General features: G+C 34.0%; 3 protein-coding genes across 3 annotated transcripts; all 3 read left to right on the forward strand.

Annotated features, from left to right (window-relative positions):
* LOC105110066 (IAA-amino acid hydrolase ILR1-like 3) lies at nucleotides 1-2923 on the forward strand. Its single transcript, XM_011004972.1, has 5 exons — nucleotides 1-489; nucleotides 589-714; nucleotides 1076-1390; nucleotides 1700-1828; nucleotides 2237-2923. The coding sequence occupies exons 1-5, from the start codon at nucleotides 145-147 to the stop codon at nucleotides 2633-2635; spliced, it is 1314 nt and encodes a 437-aa protein (XP_011003274.1). The 5' UTR covers nucleotides 1-144; the 3' UTR covers nucleotides 2636-2923.
* Nucleotides 2924-6973: 4050 nt separating this feature from the next.
* Nucleotides 6974-9441, forward strand: LOC105110067 (nucleolar protein 58-like). Its single transcript, XM_011004973.1, has 5 exons — nucleotides 6974-7420; nucleotides 7544-7733; nucleotides 7843-8015; nucleotides 8137-8227; nucleotides 8739-9441. Exons 1-5 carry the CDS (start codon nucleotides 7400-7402, stop codon nucleotides 9215-9217), a joined length of 954 nt encoding a protein of 317 aa, XP_011003275.1. The 5' UTR covers nucleotides 6974-7399; the 3' UTR covers nucleotides 9218-9441.
* A 3677-nt stretch (nucleotides 9442-13118) lies between these two features.
* LOC105110068 (copper transport protein ATX1-like) lies at nucleotides 13119-14446 on the forward strand. The gene is made up of 2 exons (XM_011004975.1): nucleotides 13119-13539; nucleotides 13955-14446. Exons 1-2 carry the CDS (start codon nucleotides 13410-13412, stop codon nucleotides 14245-14247), a joined length of 423 nt encoding a protein of 140 aa, XP_011003277.1. The 5' UTR covers nucleotides 13119-13409; the 3' UTR covers nucleotides 14248-14446.
* Nucleotides 14447-15269: the final 823 nt, after the last annotated feature.

Genomic DNA, 15269 nt, shown 5'->3' on the forward strand with positions numbered 1-15269 from the left:
TCAAATAGCGAAGCCCGATAGGTTGTCCCCTCCCAAAGATTTTTGGTTTGACTTGAATCCTCTCGTTTTGTTCATTAATCCAGTAGAACGTGAAGCTTGTTTCTTACTTTGAGAAATTGAAATGCAGTAGTGCTAGTTATAAAGATGGGACCTTTTCTGAATTTGATACTATGCCAAATCCTTCTTTCATTACTTATCTGTCTTGACTCAACTCAGGCCACTTTTGATCCACAAAGCTATAGAGAACAGATTCTAAGCCTATCACAACAAGATAAAGACTGGTTAATAACCATTAGAAGACAGATCCATGAGAACCCAGAACTTAGATTTGAAGAATACAACACTAGTGCTCTTATCAGACGTGAACTTGATAAACTTGGCATTTCTTACACATACCCAGTTGCCAAAACTGGGATTGTTGCTCAAATTGGCTCTGGTTCTCCTCCGGTTGTTGCTCTTCGTGCTGACATGGATGCACTTCCCTTGCAAGTGATGTGCTTTTTTAGTCTTTTTTATTTTATTTCTGGGTTTGAGGATTGGAACTTTTTGCTTTATTGATTGTGATTGTGCTTTGTTTTTGGTGTGCAGGAGCTTGTGGAGTGGGAGCATAAGAGTAAGGTAGATGGAAAAATGCATGGTTGTGGTCATGATGCACATACCGCTATGCTTCTTGGTGCTGCTAAGTTGCTTAATGAAAGGAAACATATGCTTAAGGTAAGTTAGTTTGTTTTTTCTTCGTGGAGGTGTGGTTTTTAGACAAGTTCTTGTGTTTTTAATCCTTCTGTTGGTGATGATGATGCTTTCCTGGTATTGTCTGGTTTGTTGTGCTTTTTGATATAGTTGAAAGAACAATCAAGGTTGTAATTTGTTCGCATTAAGGAACATTTTTCTCATGTCAATGATGTCGGAAGCGGAATGGTTCTTGATTATTAGTTAAAATTATGCTTTTGCCTACTTTGAGTGGTATTACAATAAGAAGTTATTGTGGAAAGATAAAATGGCTCATAATCCACTCATTCAGTGTTTGCAAGGCCATTGCAGCAATTGAGTAACTCCCTTTTATTCCATTCTAAAGGGAACTGTGAGACTTCTTTTCCAGCCAGCGGAGGAGAGAGGTGCTGGTGCATCACATATGATAAAAGAAGGTGCCCTTGGTGATGCTGAAGCGATATTTGGAATGCACATTGATTACACAATACCCACTGGAACCATAGCATCCTTGTCTGGGCCAGTCTTAGCTGCTGTATCCTTCTTTCAAGTAAAAATAGAAGGCAAAGGTGGGCATGCTGCAGGACCCCATAATGCCGTGGATCCGCTTCTTGCAGCATCATTTGCAATTTTAGCACTGCAGCAGCTCATCTCGAGAGAACTTGATCCCCTCCATAGTCAGGCATGTCCCTGTGATCCATCTCTTCTAGTAGTGTTCATTTTACCTCGCATGATAATTCCCAATGCAGGAATCTAGATGATCCATTAAAAGAACAGAGAGTTCCTCTGTTAGCTCACCTTCAAATGTTCATGCATTTAATTCTCTGCCCTCCTCTTTGGTCTATCTAACTCTATTAAAACAGTACTGACTTCAACAGGAAGTTCCTCAGCAATTGTTTTCTTTTTCATTTTTGACATCCTACAGTTATTAGGAGAAAATGGTGAAGCAGGTATGTCTCTGAACTGATGTTTTGTTTTTGGCTGGCTGAAGGTTTTATCGATCACTTTTGTCAGAGGGGGTACTGCCTTGAATGTAATTCCATCATATTTTGAATTTGGTGGCACTTTGAGGAGTCTTACGACTGAGGGCTTACTTCAACTCCAGCAGAGGTTGCAAGAGGTAAGGAGCAGTAGTTAACCTTTCCACTTTCACTTTGGTGGAAGAAATCATACCAAGTGATCAATTGTTTATTTTCCATGCTCTCAATCCCCGTAATGTTCCACGTTGCTGTATTTTCCTCTTTCAGTGAAATATGTATAAAAACAGAATTAAATATTTTCTTTCTCAAGCCTACAAGTTAAATGTCAATAAATGCTGCTCCTAGTTTCATGCCTGGCTGTCCTATATGAGTCTCAAGAGGGACTGGCAATTTTAGTTACCTGCGCAGTTTCCATTCTATGCATTGGGTCTTATGATCTTGGATTTTATCATTCATATGCCACGCTACTAACTGCCAATTGAATGATAAAATCTTCGAAGTAGCTGCTGGTAAGTGAATCATGCTCATACAATTGGAACTCCTTGTAGGTTGTTGAAGGCCAGGCAGCTGTACATAGATGTCATGCGTACATAGACATAAACGTAGAAGGTTTTCCCTTCTATCCTGCTACTATGAACGATGAGAAATTGAATTTGCACGTTGAGAGGGTCAGTGGACTTATTTTTGGCCCTGAGAATGTCAAGATGGGCGAGAAGGTGATGGCAGGTGAGGACTTTGCCTTCTATCAAGAAGTGATTCCTGGAGTCATGCTCAGCATTGGAATTAGGAATGAAAACGCGGGTTCAATTCACTCCCCACACTCACCTTATTTCTTTCTTGACGAGGATGTTCTTCCGATTGGGGCAGCATTGCACACTGCCCTAGCAGAGATTTATCTGAATGAGCACCAACAATCTGCTGCACAGGTAGAGAATGAGACACCATAATAGCATGGAAAATCATGAATAAGTGAATAGTGCTCCATGTTTTAAAGTCCCTATATTCAGTGACAGAATATGTAAACACCAGGGGGAAAAAAACAGTAATTAAACTCTTGATTTTGGATCACCACCCAGTTTCTCTTCCTTTTTCAGCACAGGAGTCGAGGCCATGCAAGCTGAACACTGTTGAGTTTAAGAATCTTTTGGCTGGTGGAAATGTTCCACTTCTATGAGCCGTTGTTACCATATCAAAGAATTCAAAATGCACAAATGATGTCTTTACTGCTCCGCTAAAGCTTGTGCAAGGTGCATGAACCCAGCAAGCAGCAATAATCATTATTCTCATACAGGCAGACATAGAAAGCTGCTGTAACATTCTCTAAACATACAAGGGGACGATGGTATGGAATGGTCACATGTAAGATAAGTGGAGATCCATATCATTGCAGTACAAGATACATCAAGTAGGGCAGCATACAAATGAGCAACATTTGATTCCAAACACCAATGAAGATTTCATGGCCTATAACATATAACAAAGGATTGCTGCGGGCCTCCTTCCACTTCACAATTGTGCTCAGCACGTTGCTTGCGTTCTTTGCATGTAGATGCCTATTATTTCTGATCACACATGGACTCCATTTTAGAGTTCCTAGAATGCAGACTCGATTTCTTCCCTAACCCCACCAAAACCAGTCAAAGACCCCATCATGATGTATCATTACACTCCATGTCTTTTCACCATGGAACAAGACAACGCATGTTGTTTTTTTTTTTTTTTTTTTGGCATAAAGTGAATGTCGCATGATTCTCAAAGGACGACTTGGTGCCCGTATTAAAAGAGAAATATATGATAGAACATGTTTGTAAAGCAGCCTCCATGTTCTCTACGAACAAATCCATGAACATACAGAACGCTAATGGCACAATTCCTGTTGCCTTGGCGTTGAAAGATTCCAACAGCAATATACCGATTTCGAAGATCTTCATCTCATTAAAATTTACACAACAGAATTAAGTCATTCTAGACAGACAATCTGCACGCGCATTGTGCCTCTATATTTATATATTCCCCAACCATGTATAACTTCACTCTTTCTTGCACACTCGTGATAGCGAGGAAAGAATCTGATCATAGAATGAGAATAGCTGTTTGAAATATATATAAATTTAGACGAAGCAAAAGAATAATTATTCAATAATATATACAACTCTTAGATTTTTTTCTATTACTTTGAATAATAATCAAAGGAATCGAATCCAAAATCTTTCCTATTCACCTGCTTTAATCACTGACTAATAATGCTATTGGACCAAGTCTTTTATATATATATATATATATAGTAATGCTCTTATTTATTTATTTATTCTATTTTAAGTTAGATATTTTTGAACTCTCCAAACATAAAAATAAAGACAGTATTTTATATTTTAAAAGTATAAAAATTATTTTAAAAACAAATTTATTTTATAATTTTATCTTTATTATTTCAAACACGTTTTTGTTTTTTCTAATCTTTTTTTTTTGGTAGAATATTAACAAAATATGATTAATTTTTTATTATTTTTAAAAAAGGCTAATGCAATTATGAAAAGCAAAATCATGTGAAATCAGGTACATGCAGCAAAAACAAAGAGTGGTTGAGTTTATGATTCTTTAAGCTAAGCAATAATGTAGATTCTTCTAACCACCCATCCTAGCTAGCAATATATAGCTGGGAAGAACTCCTTAATTAGAATCTTATAATTAATCATCCATCCCATTATCTTAATATAAAGTTCTAAATGATCATCCTTAAATCTCTTTCTGTGTTCTGGAAAAGTGGTGTAAATCAATCAAATCATAGCCTCATAAGCAGCCTATCATCCCTTTAAGCAAAAAACAATTGTCTGCCACACAAAATCTCTACCTTTGTTGATCAAAAAGCATTAGAATAATGGAATATGGCCAAACTAAATTCAAACTAAATTCCCCTGTGGATGGCTCTTTTTGGCTCGGCTTTCAAACCTTGCATCAGACTGATATTGTTACCTGTTCGTGTGTGTGGAAATTCTAGTGGCCGAGAGAGACCAAAAGCTTAGACATTAAGTGGGGGATCGAGCGTGGTGTCCCTTGCCAAGTCAAAGAACCAAAATCCATTTTTACACATATTAGACGATGTAAGTTTATGCATCCAATTTTTGTTATTTGTTTTTTTAACCAAAATCCTAGTTGTCTTTGGTTTTGATAGTGTAATGGTGAAAGAAGTCAAAGAAGTTATTTAATCTAAAATCTTAATGTTTTATATTAGATTTTAAAATATTATGTATATTATTTTTTCATATATTTTTTTAAATTAAAATTTTTTAAACTTAAAACTTTCATACATTTATACTATCTTATATTTATTATTTTATTAAATAAATAAAGATAATAAAAAATTAATTTATTAAAACTATGATAAAATGCAAAATAACTAATTCAACTAAAAAATTTAAGTTATCAAATAATATTTTAATATATAATTTATATGAATAAAAATGCCAAATCAATCCCACTTTCATAAGGAGATTAATGTTCAAGTTTATAGAAACCATTGCCCTATGTAAGATCCTTTCGAAAGCTTACATTAACACGCCAAAAAAAGAAAAAAGTAGAAAAGGGTTAGTTGAGGATGATATATATATATATATATATATATATATATAGTGGATTTAAAAAATAAAAATATTTATTAAAAAAATTGATTTATTCATCATGTCATATCAGATTTTGATATATCAAATTATAATGCCATCCATGGTGGTGTTAAGTGCAGCAAGCCGACAATGTCCATCTGACATATATAGCAATTTAAGTGTGTAAACATCTTAATTTACACGCAAAACTGATCTCATTTTCGTTAATTTCATCCACCCCCACTTTATATATATATATATATATATATATATATAAAGTGTGTGTGTGTGTGAGGGAGAGATTAGGAAATTAAAAAAGATTTATTTTGCTTAAACCCAAATGCGTTTGGAAAGTTCATCCTAGTTAAATATTGGGAAAGTACTTTATTAATAAATTATATAGGATTTGCCGATACGCTATCTAATTAATAACATTAATTAGATGTCATGACCATCATTTAATAGACTTGTGAGTTCTAAATTGTTTAATTAATTAAATTTCTCGACATTTCCAAGAAATATTGCCTTGTGATATAATTAATTTCCCATGATATGATAGCAACATATACCTTTAATTAATTTAAATTTGAGTTTCTTTCATTGTTTGATTGAATCGCCACAGTAATTTAATTAATGAAACCTGACATGATTAAATAATGTTATAAGTAGGGTTTGATTCATGAAACCCGACGTAATTCATTGAATAGAACAAATTACATTCATTAAAAAAAATTAAATTAAATAGAACAAAACTTATATAGGACTGTTTGATAAAATATAGATTTTGTTTCATCTTATTTTTATATCTTTCATGAGATTAAAAAAAAACATAGATAATGAAGACATGTTCTATTGTTTTTTTATTTTAAAGAAAATAAAATGATTACTTTAAAATTATTTTAAAGATATTTATCTCTAATAAATATATTTTTGTTTTTTATCAAAACAATAACAAAAATAATATGAATATATTGAAACCTAAAAAAAAGAAGAGATACACTTGATTGAAAGACAAAGAGTGTGTACGAGATTATGAAAGTTTTTGCACTTGCAGTTTAAAAAAAAAGTTAAAAAAATATTTTTAGTTATAATTTAAAAAAATAAATTTTAAAAAATATATATTTGGATAAAAATGATGTGAGATAAATTTTTACATATAAAATAAATCAAAAATAATCTTCATGAATAAAAAATATGGTATTTTAATTTTTATAAAATTAAGATTTAAAATATAATTATTTGTAAGTTTAAGTAAAAAAAAATAAAAAAAATAGAAGCCATCTAGTTAAGAACTGTTCGGGATTATGATAGTAGAAATGGTTAAAAGTGTTTTTTATTTAAAAATATATTAATTTTTATTTTATTTTTTAAAAATCTCCAAATACACCTTTAACCAAGCAGATTTAACTGCTAAGATACATAACAATCTCGGAGTTAATAATTGCATATAGAAGCAAATAGTCTATTAATTACGGCTAATTAATCACTTACATGAGTAATGCGAAAACTAACTAGAAATTAAATTGATGTGAGTTTCTTACATGAGATCCAAAATGGAACACGCAAGAAACTAGTAATCCATCCAGGTTGTGAAAGTCACCCAGCTGACTCATCACAGCGGTCGGTGGTGCTGGAATTATGCATCAATGTCCTTTTCAATGTCTAGCTAGCTTAATTACTTCTCTTTTCCCATCTCTCCCTTGGCCTCACCAATTGATCATCTCCCCTTACTTTCTCTATAAATTTGCCAACCCTACTTCACTGCTTTCCTCCCCCGCCCTTCTTCTACCTCTTGATTAGCCTTGCAGGTTCAAAAGAATTCTGAAGGAAATAATTTTGTAGTGACGCTTTTGTCTCTTTGTCCATTTAGTGGCATTCCATGTGCCTCTGAATCACATTGCTATACTTTGTGTTATTAATTAAACCCCACCGTCCAATTAATACATCACTCACTGTCTCTGACACTCTCCTATACGTATATAAACTCTGACCCCTTGCTGGTCTTGATTATCCAGGCTTCTCTCCCTCCCATTTTGTTGTTTAGTTCTTATATTAAGTGGTTCATCACCTCATTCTCAGCAAGAAGTTTGCTTTAATTAGTTGTTTGTGCAAATGGGGGAAGAAGCTAAGCAGGTAACTAATATTTATATATATTCGATCCATGCATGGTTTTTTGTGTTATTTTTGGTTTTTGAAAAGTTATGGGGGCTTGGGTCTTGTTCATTAATGTGATCGTGTTTGGTTATGAATTGATAGGAACAAGCAAAGGCAGAGGCTAAGCCAGAAGAGAAGAAGGAAGAAAATGTAGAGGAGAAGAAGGAGGAGAAACCAGCAGAGGAAGCAAAGAAGGAAGAACCAAGGCCACCATCTCCGTTTGTCTTGTTTGTGGACTTGCATTGTGTGGGGTGTGCCAAGAAGATTGAGAGGTCCATCATGAAGATTAGAGGTCTCTATGTCTCTCAATTTAATCAGTAAAGGAGCAAAAAAAAAGAGAAGAAAACTAAATAAATAAAGCTCGAAATTAATGAATTCTAACAAATTTTCGTTAACTGCAGGTGTGGAAGGGGTTGTGATGGACATGGCACAAAACCAAGTGACTATAAAGGGGATAGTGGAACCTCAAGCTGTGTGTAATAAAATCATGAAGAAAACCAGAAGAAGAGCTAAAATTTTGTCCCCGTTGCCTGAAAATGAGGGTGAACCAATGCCCCAAGTTGTAGCTTCACAGGTCTAATAATTAACATTTGGCAGCATCTACTAGATAATAATCAATGCATGTAATTAATTTGTTAGACATTGTTGTTGATTATGGAAGGTTAAAACTATGTTATTTTTGTTGATAATTCCAGGTTAGTGGATTAACAACGGTGGAGCTTGACATAAACATGCACTGTGATGCCTGTGCTGAGCAACTTAAGAAAATGATTCTCAAAATGAGAGGTAATTAAGGAATTAACTTGAGTGTGACTGATCAACCTTATGAGAGAAGATGACAAGGGGATCCCATGCATTTGGTCTACTGGGTGCCCACCCCAGATGTTTCCACATCTGCTAAAGGTGGGGCCTTTCTGGCGTAGGTCTGCGGTTGTTTAGATGGAGAATCTTGGGACCTCGCCTAACCCCAAGCCCATGCCCTGCTGTAAATGAGTGCTAAGAGAAGCTGATTGTCTAAAGATGTTTCCTAGTGTAGTCCAACGCACTGTTTTCACTTTAGAAAAACGATAAAACAAACAAATAAAAAAGAGAAAAACTGCACAGAATCTGACTTATTAGAAGTCGACAGTGAACATGGTTCGCATGCTAATTTTTTCTCCTTCTATTTTGAATAGGATAGATTTGGCATGAACAGATTAAGGTCCACTCAGGATCGAATTGAGGATTAATCTGTTCATGTTTGATATAAAAAAAAATGTGATTTTTTCTTAATTAGAAGTGTTTTGATTGATTACAGGAGTGCAAACAGCGGTGACAGACTTGAGCACAAGCAAAGTCACAGTGACTGGGACAATGGAAGCAAACAAACTAGTGGATTATGTTTATAGACGCACCAAAAAGCAAGCCAAGATAGTCCCACAACCTAAGCCAGAGCCAGAGCCAGAGCCAGAACCAGCAAAGGTAGAAGAGAAACCAGCAGAAGAAGCAAAACCAGCTGAAGAGAAAAAGGAAGAACAGAAAGAAGAAAAGAAAGAAGAGGAAAAACCAGCAGAAGAAGATAAAAAGGAAGGAGGTGGTGACAGCCCTGAAAAAAATGAGAAGAAAGAAGATGAAGGGCACAAGGAAGTGGTAGAGAATATTGACATCATCAACATTGATGAGGAAAACATGAAGAGGATGATGCATTATTATGATCAGCCACTTTACGTGATTGAGAGAATCCCACCTCCTCAGCTCTTCAGTGATGAGAATCCCAATGCATGTTGCATATCATGATCTTGTTATCATATTAATCAGTTTCCATATAAATGTTTTATAGCAAGCAGCGCATTTACACCACCATTGCTCATGCTGAGATAGAATTTAGAGAGGAGTTGATGAGATGGTGTTGATATAATCAAGTCTGCTGTGGGGAAGATAAACATGGGATCTCCTGCTGTATTTTATGTACCATATTAAATATTAAATGAATGATGCAACGCATGGTCATTCCATCTCCACGACAAAAATTATGCTTCTGCTAATTAAATTATGAACTTTCTGAGTGGTTGACATATGCTTCCAACTTTTTTGTCATTAATCAGGGTTTTATAATTATGAATATTTTACCATCTAAAAAAAATGATAATTTTAGCATAAGAAGTATATAACTCTCCTAGTGAATTTTTTTCCTATTATTTTAACTCAAGATTTATTTTATTTTATATTTAATTTTTATTAAATAAATAAAAATAATAAGATTTGAATTTGTGACTACTTGATGATAAAAAATCTAATATAATATTAAAAAACTAATTTAATCTAATAATTTAAATTGTTAGATAAAATTACAAGATATAATTTATATTATTTTTTAATATATGAACAACCTTAATTAGAATTAATATATAGTAGCTAATCCTTAATTAGAACTAATATATAGTAGCTAATTAAATTTAAGGTGGATATAATTTTTTGTTTTGGAAGTCAATTAAAATTCAAACCAACATTAAAATATTATATTCAGAACTCAGTTGGCAACACAATTAATACATTCTACATGTAATGCTTTTTAATTAATTTTATAATTTAAAGAATAAATATCTGTTGTGATCAGCTAAAAAGTCTTAATTTTCACCTAACAATAGCCCGTTTTAGACTTGCCGATCATCATGAGTTCACATAATTAAACAAAAAAAAGTGCTTGATGGATCATTCAAATATTAGTTAACTTGGAAGTGTTAAATTGTAAATAGCTAGTTTATGGGTATTTTTATTTATTAGTATCTTTAAAAAAAATATTAGATAAATAATAATTTTTTTGATGAAATAACATAGTTTGGTATCTATCGTAGTTTCTAAACACAACATTTAAAAAAATTATAATTGAAAAACACTACATTTAAAATATTATATTTATGAACCTGATATGTATTAAATTTCAAATTAACTATCAATGCTAACCATAAATAATACTCTAATTCTAACCTTGATATCTTTAAATTTCATGTTTTTCACTCTTGACTTATTTAAATAATTCATTTAGTAACTATAACATTAGTTATCAAATTATGTTATTTCATCGAAACATTTTTAAAATATATTTTTGTCAAGTTTTTTTGTTTTTTTGCTTTTTGTTTTTGACGAAGAGTATTTTTCCTATATATATATATATAAATCAAAACTCATGACTTACAGCTAGATCAATAGAAATCAATATTACCCTTCCATGCATCTTCTCCTAGGTAAGAGAGAGGACAAGGGTGGGTTTTAAAGCTAAAAGAAAAGAACTCTTATGTATACAACATGTCCTATGCATCTGCTTATCCAAAACAGCAGCAGCCATCTTAATAAGGTCTTGATGTTCTTCTTCATCAAGAAATCTATATATCAACTTCTTATTCACAAAAAGAGAAGTGACTGTAAAAGTTTCATTTTTTTAACCTAAAGACATATTAAAAGTTGGCAGTACGTAGACAAACAAATTATGTTTGTGGATGCCACATGTTAGAAGATCATCACAATAAAAATATTTGAAGTTTGAGATTCCTTGCTGAAAATCCAGATCAGGTGGGGCTAGCTAGGGTTTTCACATGCACGGTGGGTCAACCTCGTGATCAGCGGGCACTGTATATGAGATCTGACTCGTCTTGTATAAGATAGGATCATAATAAACACCAATGGGATACAAACTAACGTGGCGTCAAATGGCGGTGGGGATAACATGTCTTTTTGTTCCCATACACAAAAGTCGTCAGAGCATGCCCCTCATGGCCGCCATGCCCAGATCCTCAGTTTCTTTCTGAAAAGTAGATGCTTGCCGATGTCACATAATGATTTGATCTAAATTAATCAGAGTTAAGCATCCACTTAACATTGGAAGTTGCTAGAGCGTGGTACTATTGTGATTCACAAGATTTGAAAACATGATAAAGCGTGTTTGATTTATGATCACAATCTTGTTAACAGTACTGTGCTAGCTTGTTCCGTATATATTGTGATTGCAGTTTGAAGAAAAAAAAGTGTAGGAAAAGTTGTAATGTAGATTTAAGAGATAATTTTTAGTGGAATTCGAGACCACAAAATTGAATATATGATATTTGAAGCAAAACGCAATCTTAACCACAGAAACAAACCGAAGCTCGCTGGCTAGCAAGCTAGGTCACCATGAGAGCCTGAGAGAGTGTTTGTTTTGGTTGTGATTGGGTACAATTCATTTAAATTCATTTATGCATAAAATTTAACTATAAAAATTAACATTTTTTATTTTTTATAGCTTTTTTAGTGATTCTTCATTCAAACCACAACTCCCATCTCTAAAACAAACACACGACACTGCTTGCAGGCTGCATGTACTCTTGTCGGTCATAAAGAAAGATATAAAGGCTATCTGTGGATAAGAAAATAGCTTGAATGAAATCTCTTCCTACAGCTCCTTTTTATTTTTTATTTTTATTTTACTATTAGCATGTTATGGCAGACTTCACGTCAAGAAAAAGCATGGCATGATTGGTAATGCATTAGTGTGTGGATAATAATATTAAATTTAATTTTGATTTGTTTTTAGGTTTTAAATATGTTTTTTTAATAAATGTTTTTTTTTACTTAAATTATTTTTTTAATATTTTCATATATATCAAAAATAATATTTTTAAAATAAAAAACATTTTAAAAATAGCTATTATCACGCTTTCAAATACTCCTTACAAACCCTTGTAAAGAATATTAAACCTAGAATCTAGATATGATTTAAAACACAAATGAAATATATATGATGTTGTAAATTCTATGTTCTTGATAAAATTGGAAACTACAGCCTCAGCTAGCTAGCTTCTTCCTCCCCATTTCTAGTAGTTCTTCTGTTTCTGTTATTATCCAAGGGAATCCATAACGTTATATACAAGATATCCAATGTAAATAATAGGCTTAATAAATCCAATTGTCTAATAGGGTATATGTACACTTAAGCCATTGATTTTCCACAGGCAAATATATCCACTAGTCTACATTAATAAATAAATAAAATCTTACCACCATGACTTTTGAAGACAGCATGTAGCGTTTACTGCAAAAAGATCCTGTCGAATTAATTCAAAGCTTTAAATTGCAAGGGCATATATAAAGGAAGAACAAGTACAACTGTATATACTAGCCAAAACAAAATCTGGACTCTGCACGTTACTTTGCTGATGACATTAATTTGTTCAAGAGAGGGAGGCAATCCATGTTCTGCTAATGCCGATAGAGATTCAACAGGAAGAAGACACTGAGTAAAAGTTAGCAGAAGCAAATTAAGAGTGCATGCATGTGCATGGTGGTGTCGCCGAAAACAACAACATGTATAAAATGATGATGCCTTGCGCACTTGCCATTTCCTTTAAGCATAATTACAAACTGCATGATCAAATTAAGAAACAAAAAACATATTGGAGAGATCTCAATCAAGATTTTGTTATTCTCAAAGGCAATTAATATTTGCTTCTTTGGCAAGGAAAACAGCTCACATGGGAGCCAAACTTGGGGGCAGGTTCAACTTCCATGCTTGTATGCATCATCTTCCATGGAAAAAGAGATGAAATAATACACCTTTTGATTTAACAAACATAATTGCTGACACATCCTTACCCTTATCCATGTCACAAAGCCTTCTAAGTCAAGAATTCCCCCCTGTTATCCTACCATGCATCTCTTTAACTAAACTGATCAAGCCGCCATGAACAGTGCCAAAACAATAAACAGCTGAGTTCAAGAAAATGTCGAGAGAAAGAGGAAAAGAAAGGGTTAAAAAAGATTAGAGGCCACTTTAATTGCTCCTTTTTCTTTCTCCTCCCAAGGAATCCATGAATGTAGGCCAATTGGAGCTCTACCCAAAATCCTATATATACAAAGCATGAAACCATCTTCCATATCTAGCTAGCTCAGAAGTAAAAAGAAGAGCTGGGTTTAGTTCTTGGATGTTAATTAAATTGTACATGAGGTTGTTCTCCAAATGGCAAGCATGCAAATTGTTCTAGCTTCCAGCTGCAAGAATGTTGAGGCACAGCACGTGGAGATGATGGTCCCTCTTTACTCCCATGGATGCGAGAAGAAGGTGAAGAAGACCTTATCCCATCTCAAAGGTAACTGATCAGAACTTATTAATTATAGCAAATTAAGATGACATAATTTTATCTTTTTGCGAGAATGATGTTCAGTCCTAATAACTTACATTTTAATTGATTAATTAGCAAAGATAACATAATGATTTCACCATAATTGATGAACGATAATTCACCGAAAGAAACAAGAGCAAAAATGATGTGTGGGATCGGCAGTGGCTGTAGGCGTAGTTTGGAGACATTGAGAAGGAACTGGATTATGGGCCCACTAATTATCTATGGGTTGATGGAATTTGCATCCATTTATGTGCTCCAGCTGGTCCAATATTCACTCAATCGATAAACTAGCTTGGTCGCAAAAGTATTAATTAACCTCATTATTGCTTGGGGGCTTCCACTTCTGTAACTTTGTGTTAATTTTCTATGGAAATGGCAGGAATTTACTCCGTAAATGTAGATTATTATCAGCAAAAGGTGACGGTATGGGGAATATGCAACAAACATGATGTATTGGCAACCATAAAGAGCAAAAGAAAGGAAGCTCGCTTTTGGAATCCCCAAGACAGCACTCAAATGGAAGAAGAAGAATCACAACCACCGTCGTCGCCGCCACCACCAAAAGAGTCCAGTACCATTCCTTCTCTGACTCTAATGAAGGCTCGTTCCCTAACTCGTTCCTTAAGCTGGAAAGTATGGAAAAAGGTCTTCACAAGAACCTATTCCTTCTAAAGAAATAATTAAACATGCATTTTGGTTGTAGCTAAAATTAAGAACTCATAACGAGTGTAAAATATATATTTGACAACCCAGCTAGCTATTGTCTCATCTTAATTTTGTAAGTAAATTTGCTAGCCATGTTCAAGCATCCCGGCCCTTTGGGCTTTGTAATTCTTGCAAGAAATTGACGGTGGTGTATTGCTTTTCTCCATCTCTTTGCTTGGTGGAGACTTGCAAGTCGTTTTCATAAATGGCTGTCCATGTGTTCTTTGAATTTAGACTTGTAATAAATAATTCATTGACCATCCTGAGGGAAACAAATCTCTACACATTAGGTTACGCATCACTTTTTTTTTTTTTATTAACATGGATGTTTTTTTTATTAACATGGATGTTTTTTTTATTAACATGGATGTTCGGATCAGTTTGAGTGCATCACGACTAATCTCACGACTCACTAATCATTCTGCAAGCCCAATAAACAAATAAGACACCGCAGGATGACAAACATACCGTATAGAAAGAACCTAGTAGAAATATGAAAGAAACAACTTGCCAACCCCACTATCACTAAAACTCAAATTGAGATAAAAAAAAAGCAAGCAATCTCAACAGCCACTGAGCCACGACCCTGTCACTGAGCCACGACCCTGCTGGTGGTCACGCACCACTCTTAGGTGATTCGAGTAGTGGCCATAACTTTGTAGGACTGCTTGGTCCTTTCAATATATGTATATATAAATCTATTTTTGACCACATATGTAAACAGTTAGTTGATAATCATAGTACGTACTGCTTTTAATATAAAGTTTGAAAATGATTTTTATATTGTTATTTAGATTACGTCGCATATGTTATCCTAGTGTGGCTCGAAAGAGTTAGGAGAGTTGTTACCAAACTGGGTCCTCAAAGGTGCCCACGCAGCCACACGATGTTCATTAGTCTTGCAAGCCATTGCAGGTCCACCCACGTTGCTCCATTGTTTTCAGTCATGCCATCTGAAACGTGATACATATTCCCCATTGTGGTCATCG

This window comes from Populus euphratica, unplaced genomic scaffold (genome assembly GCF_000495115.2).
Source record: "Populus euphratica unplaced genomic scaffold, PopEup_1.0 scaffold239.1, whole genome shotgun sequence".
NCBI lineage: Eukaryota > Viridiplantae > Streptophyta > Magnoliopsida > Malpighiales > Salicaceae > Populus > Populus euphratica.

Coding starts and splice junctions, on each gene's coding strand:
- LOC105110066 (XM_011004972.1), top strand. CDS start 145: ATGGGACCTTTTCTGAATTTGATACTATGCCAAATCCTTCTTTCATTA. Junction 490..588: donor TGGATGCACTTCCCTTGCAA/GTGATGTGCTTT, acceptor TTTGGTGTGCAG/GAGCTTGTGGAGTGGGAGCA. Junction 1,391..1,699: donor TTGATCCCCTCCATAGTCAG/GCATGTCCCTGT, acceptor GGCTGGCTGAAG/GTTTTATCGATCACTTTTGT.
- LOC105110067 (XM_011004973.1), top strand. CDS start 7,400: ATGGGGGAAGAAGCTAAGCAG. Junction 7,421..7,543: donor TGGGGGAAGAAGCTAAGCAG/GTAACTAATATT, acceptor ATGAATTGATAG/GAACAAGCAAAGGCAGAGGC. Junction 7,734..7,842: donor GTCCATCATGAAGATTAGAG/GTCTCTATGTCT, acceptor CGTTAACTGCAG/GTGTGGAAGGGGTTGTGATG.
- LOC105110068 (XM_011004975.1), top strand. CDS start 13,410: ATGGCAAGCATGCAAATTGTTCTAGCTTCCAGCTGCAAGAATGTTGAG. Junction 13,540..13,954: donor GACCTTATCCCATCTCAAAG/GTAACTGATCAG, acceptor TGGAAATGGCAG/GAATTTACTCCGTAAATGTA.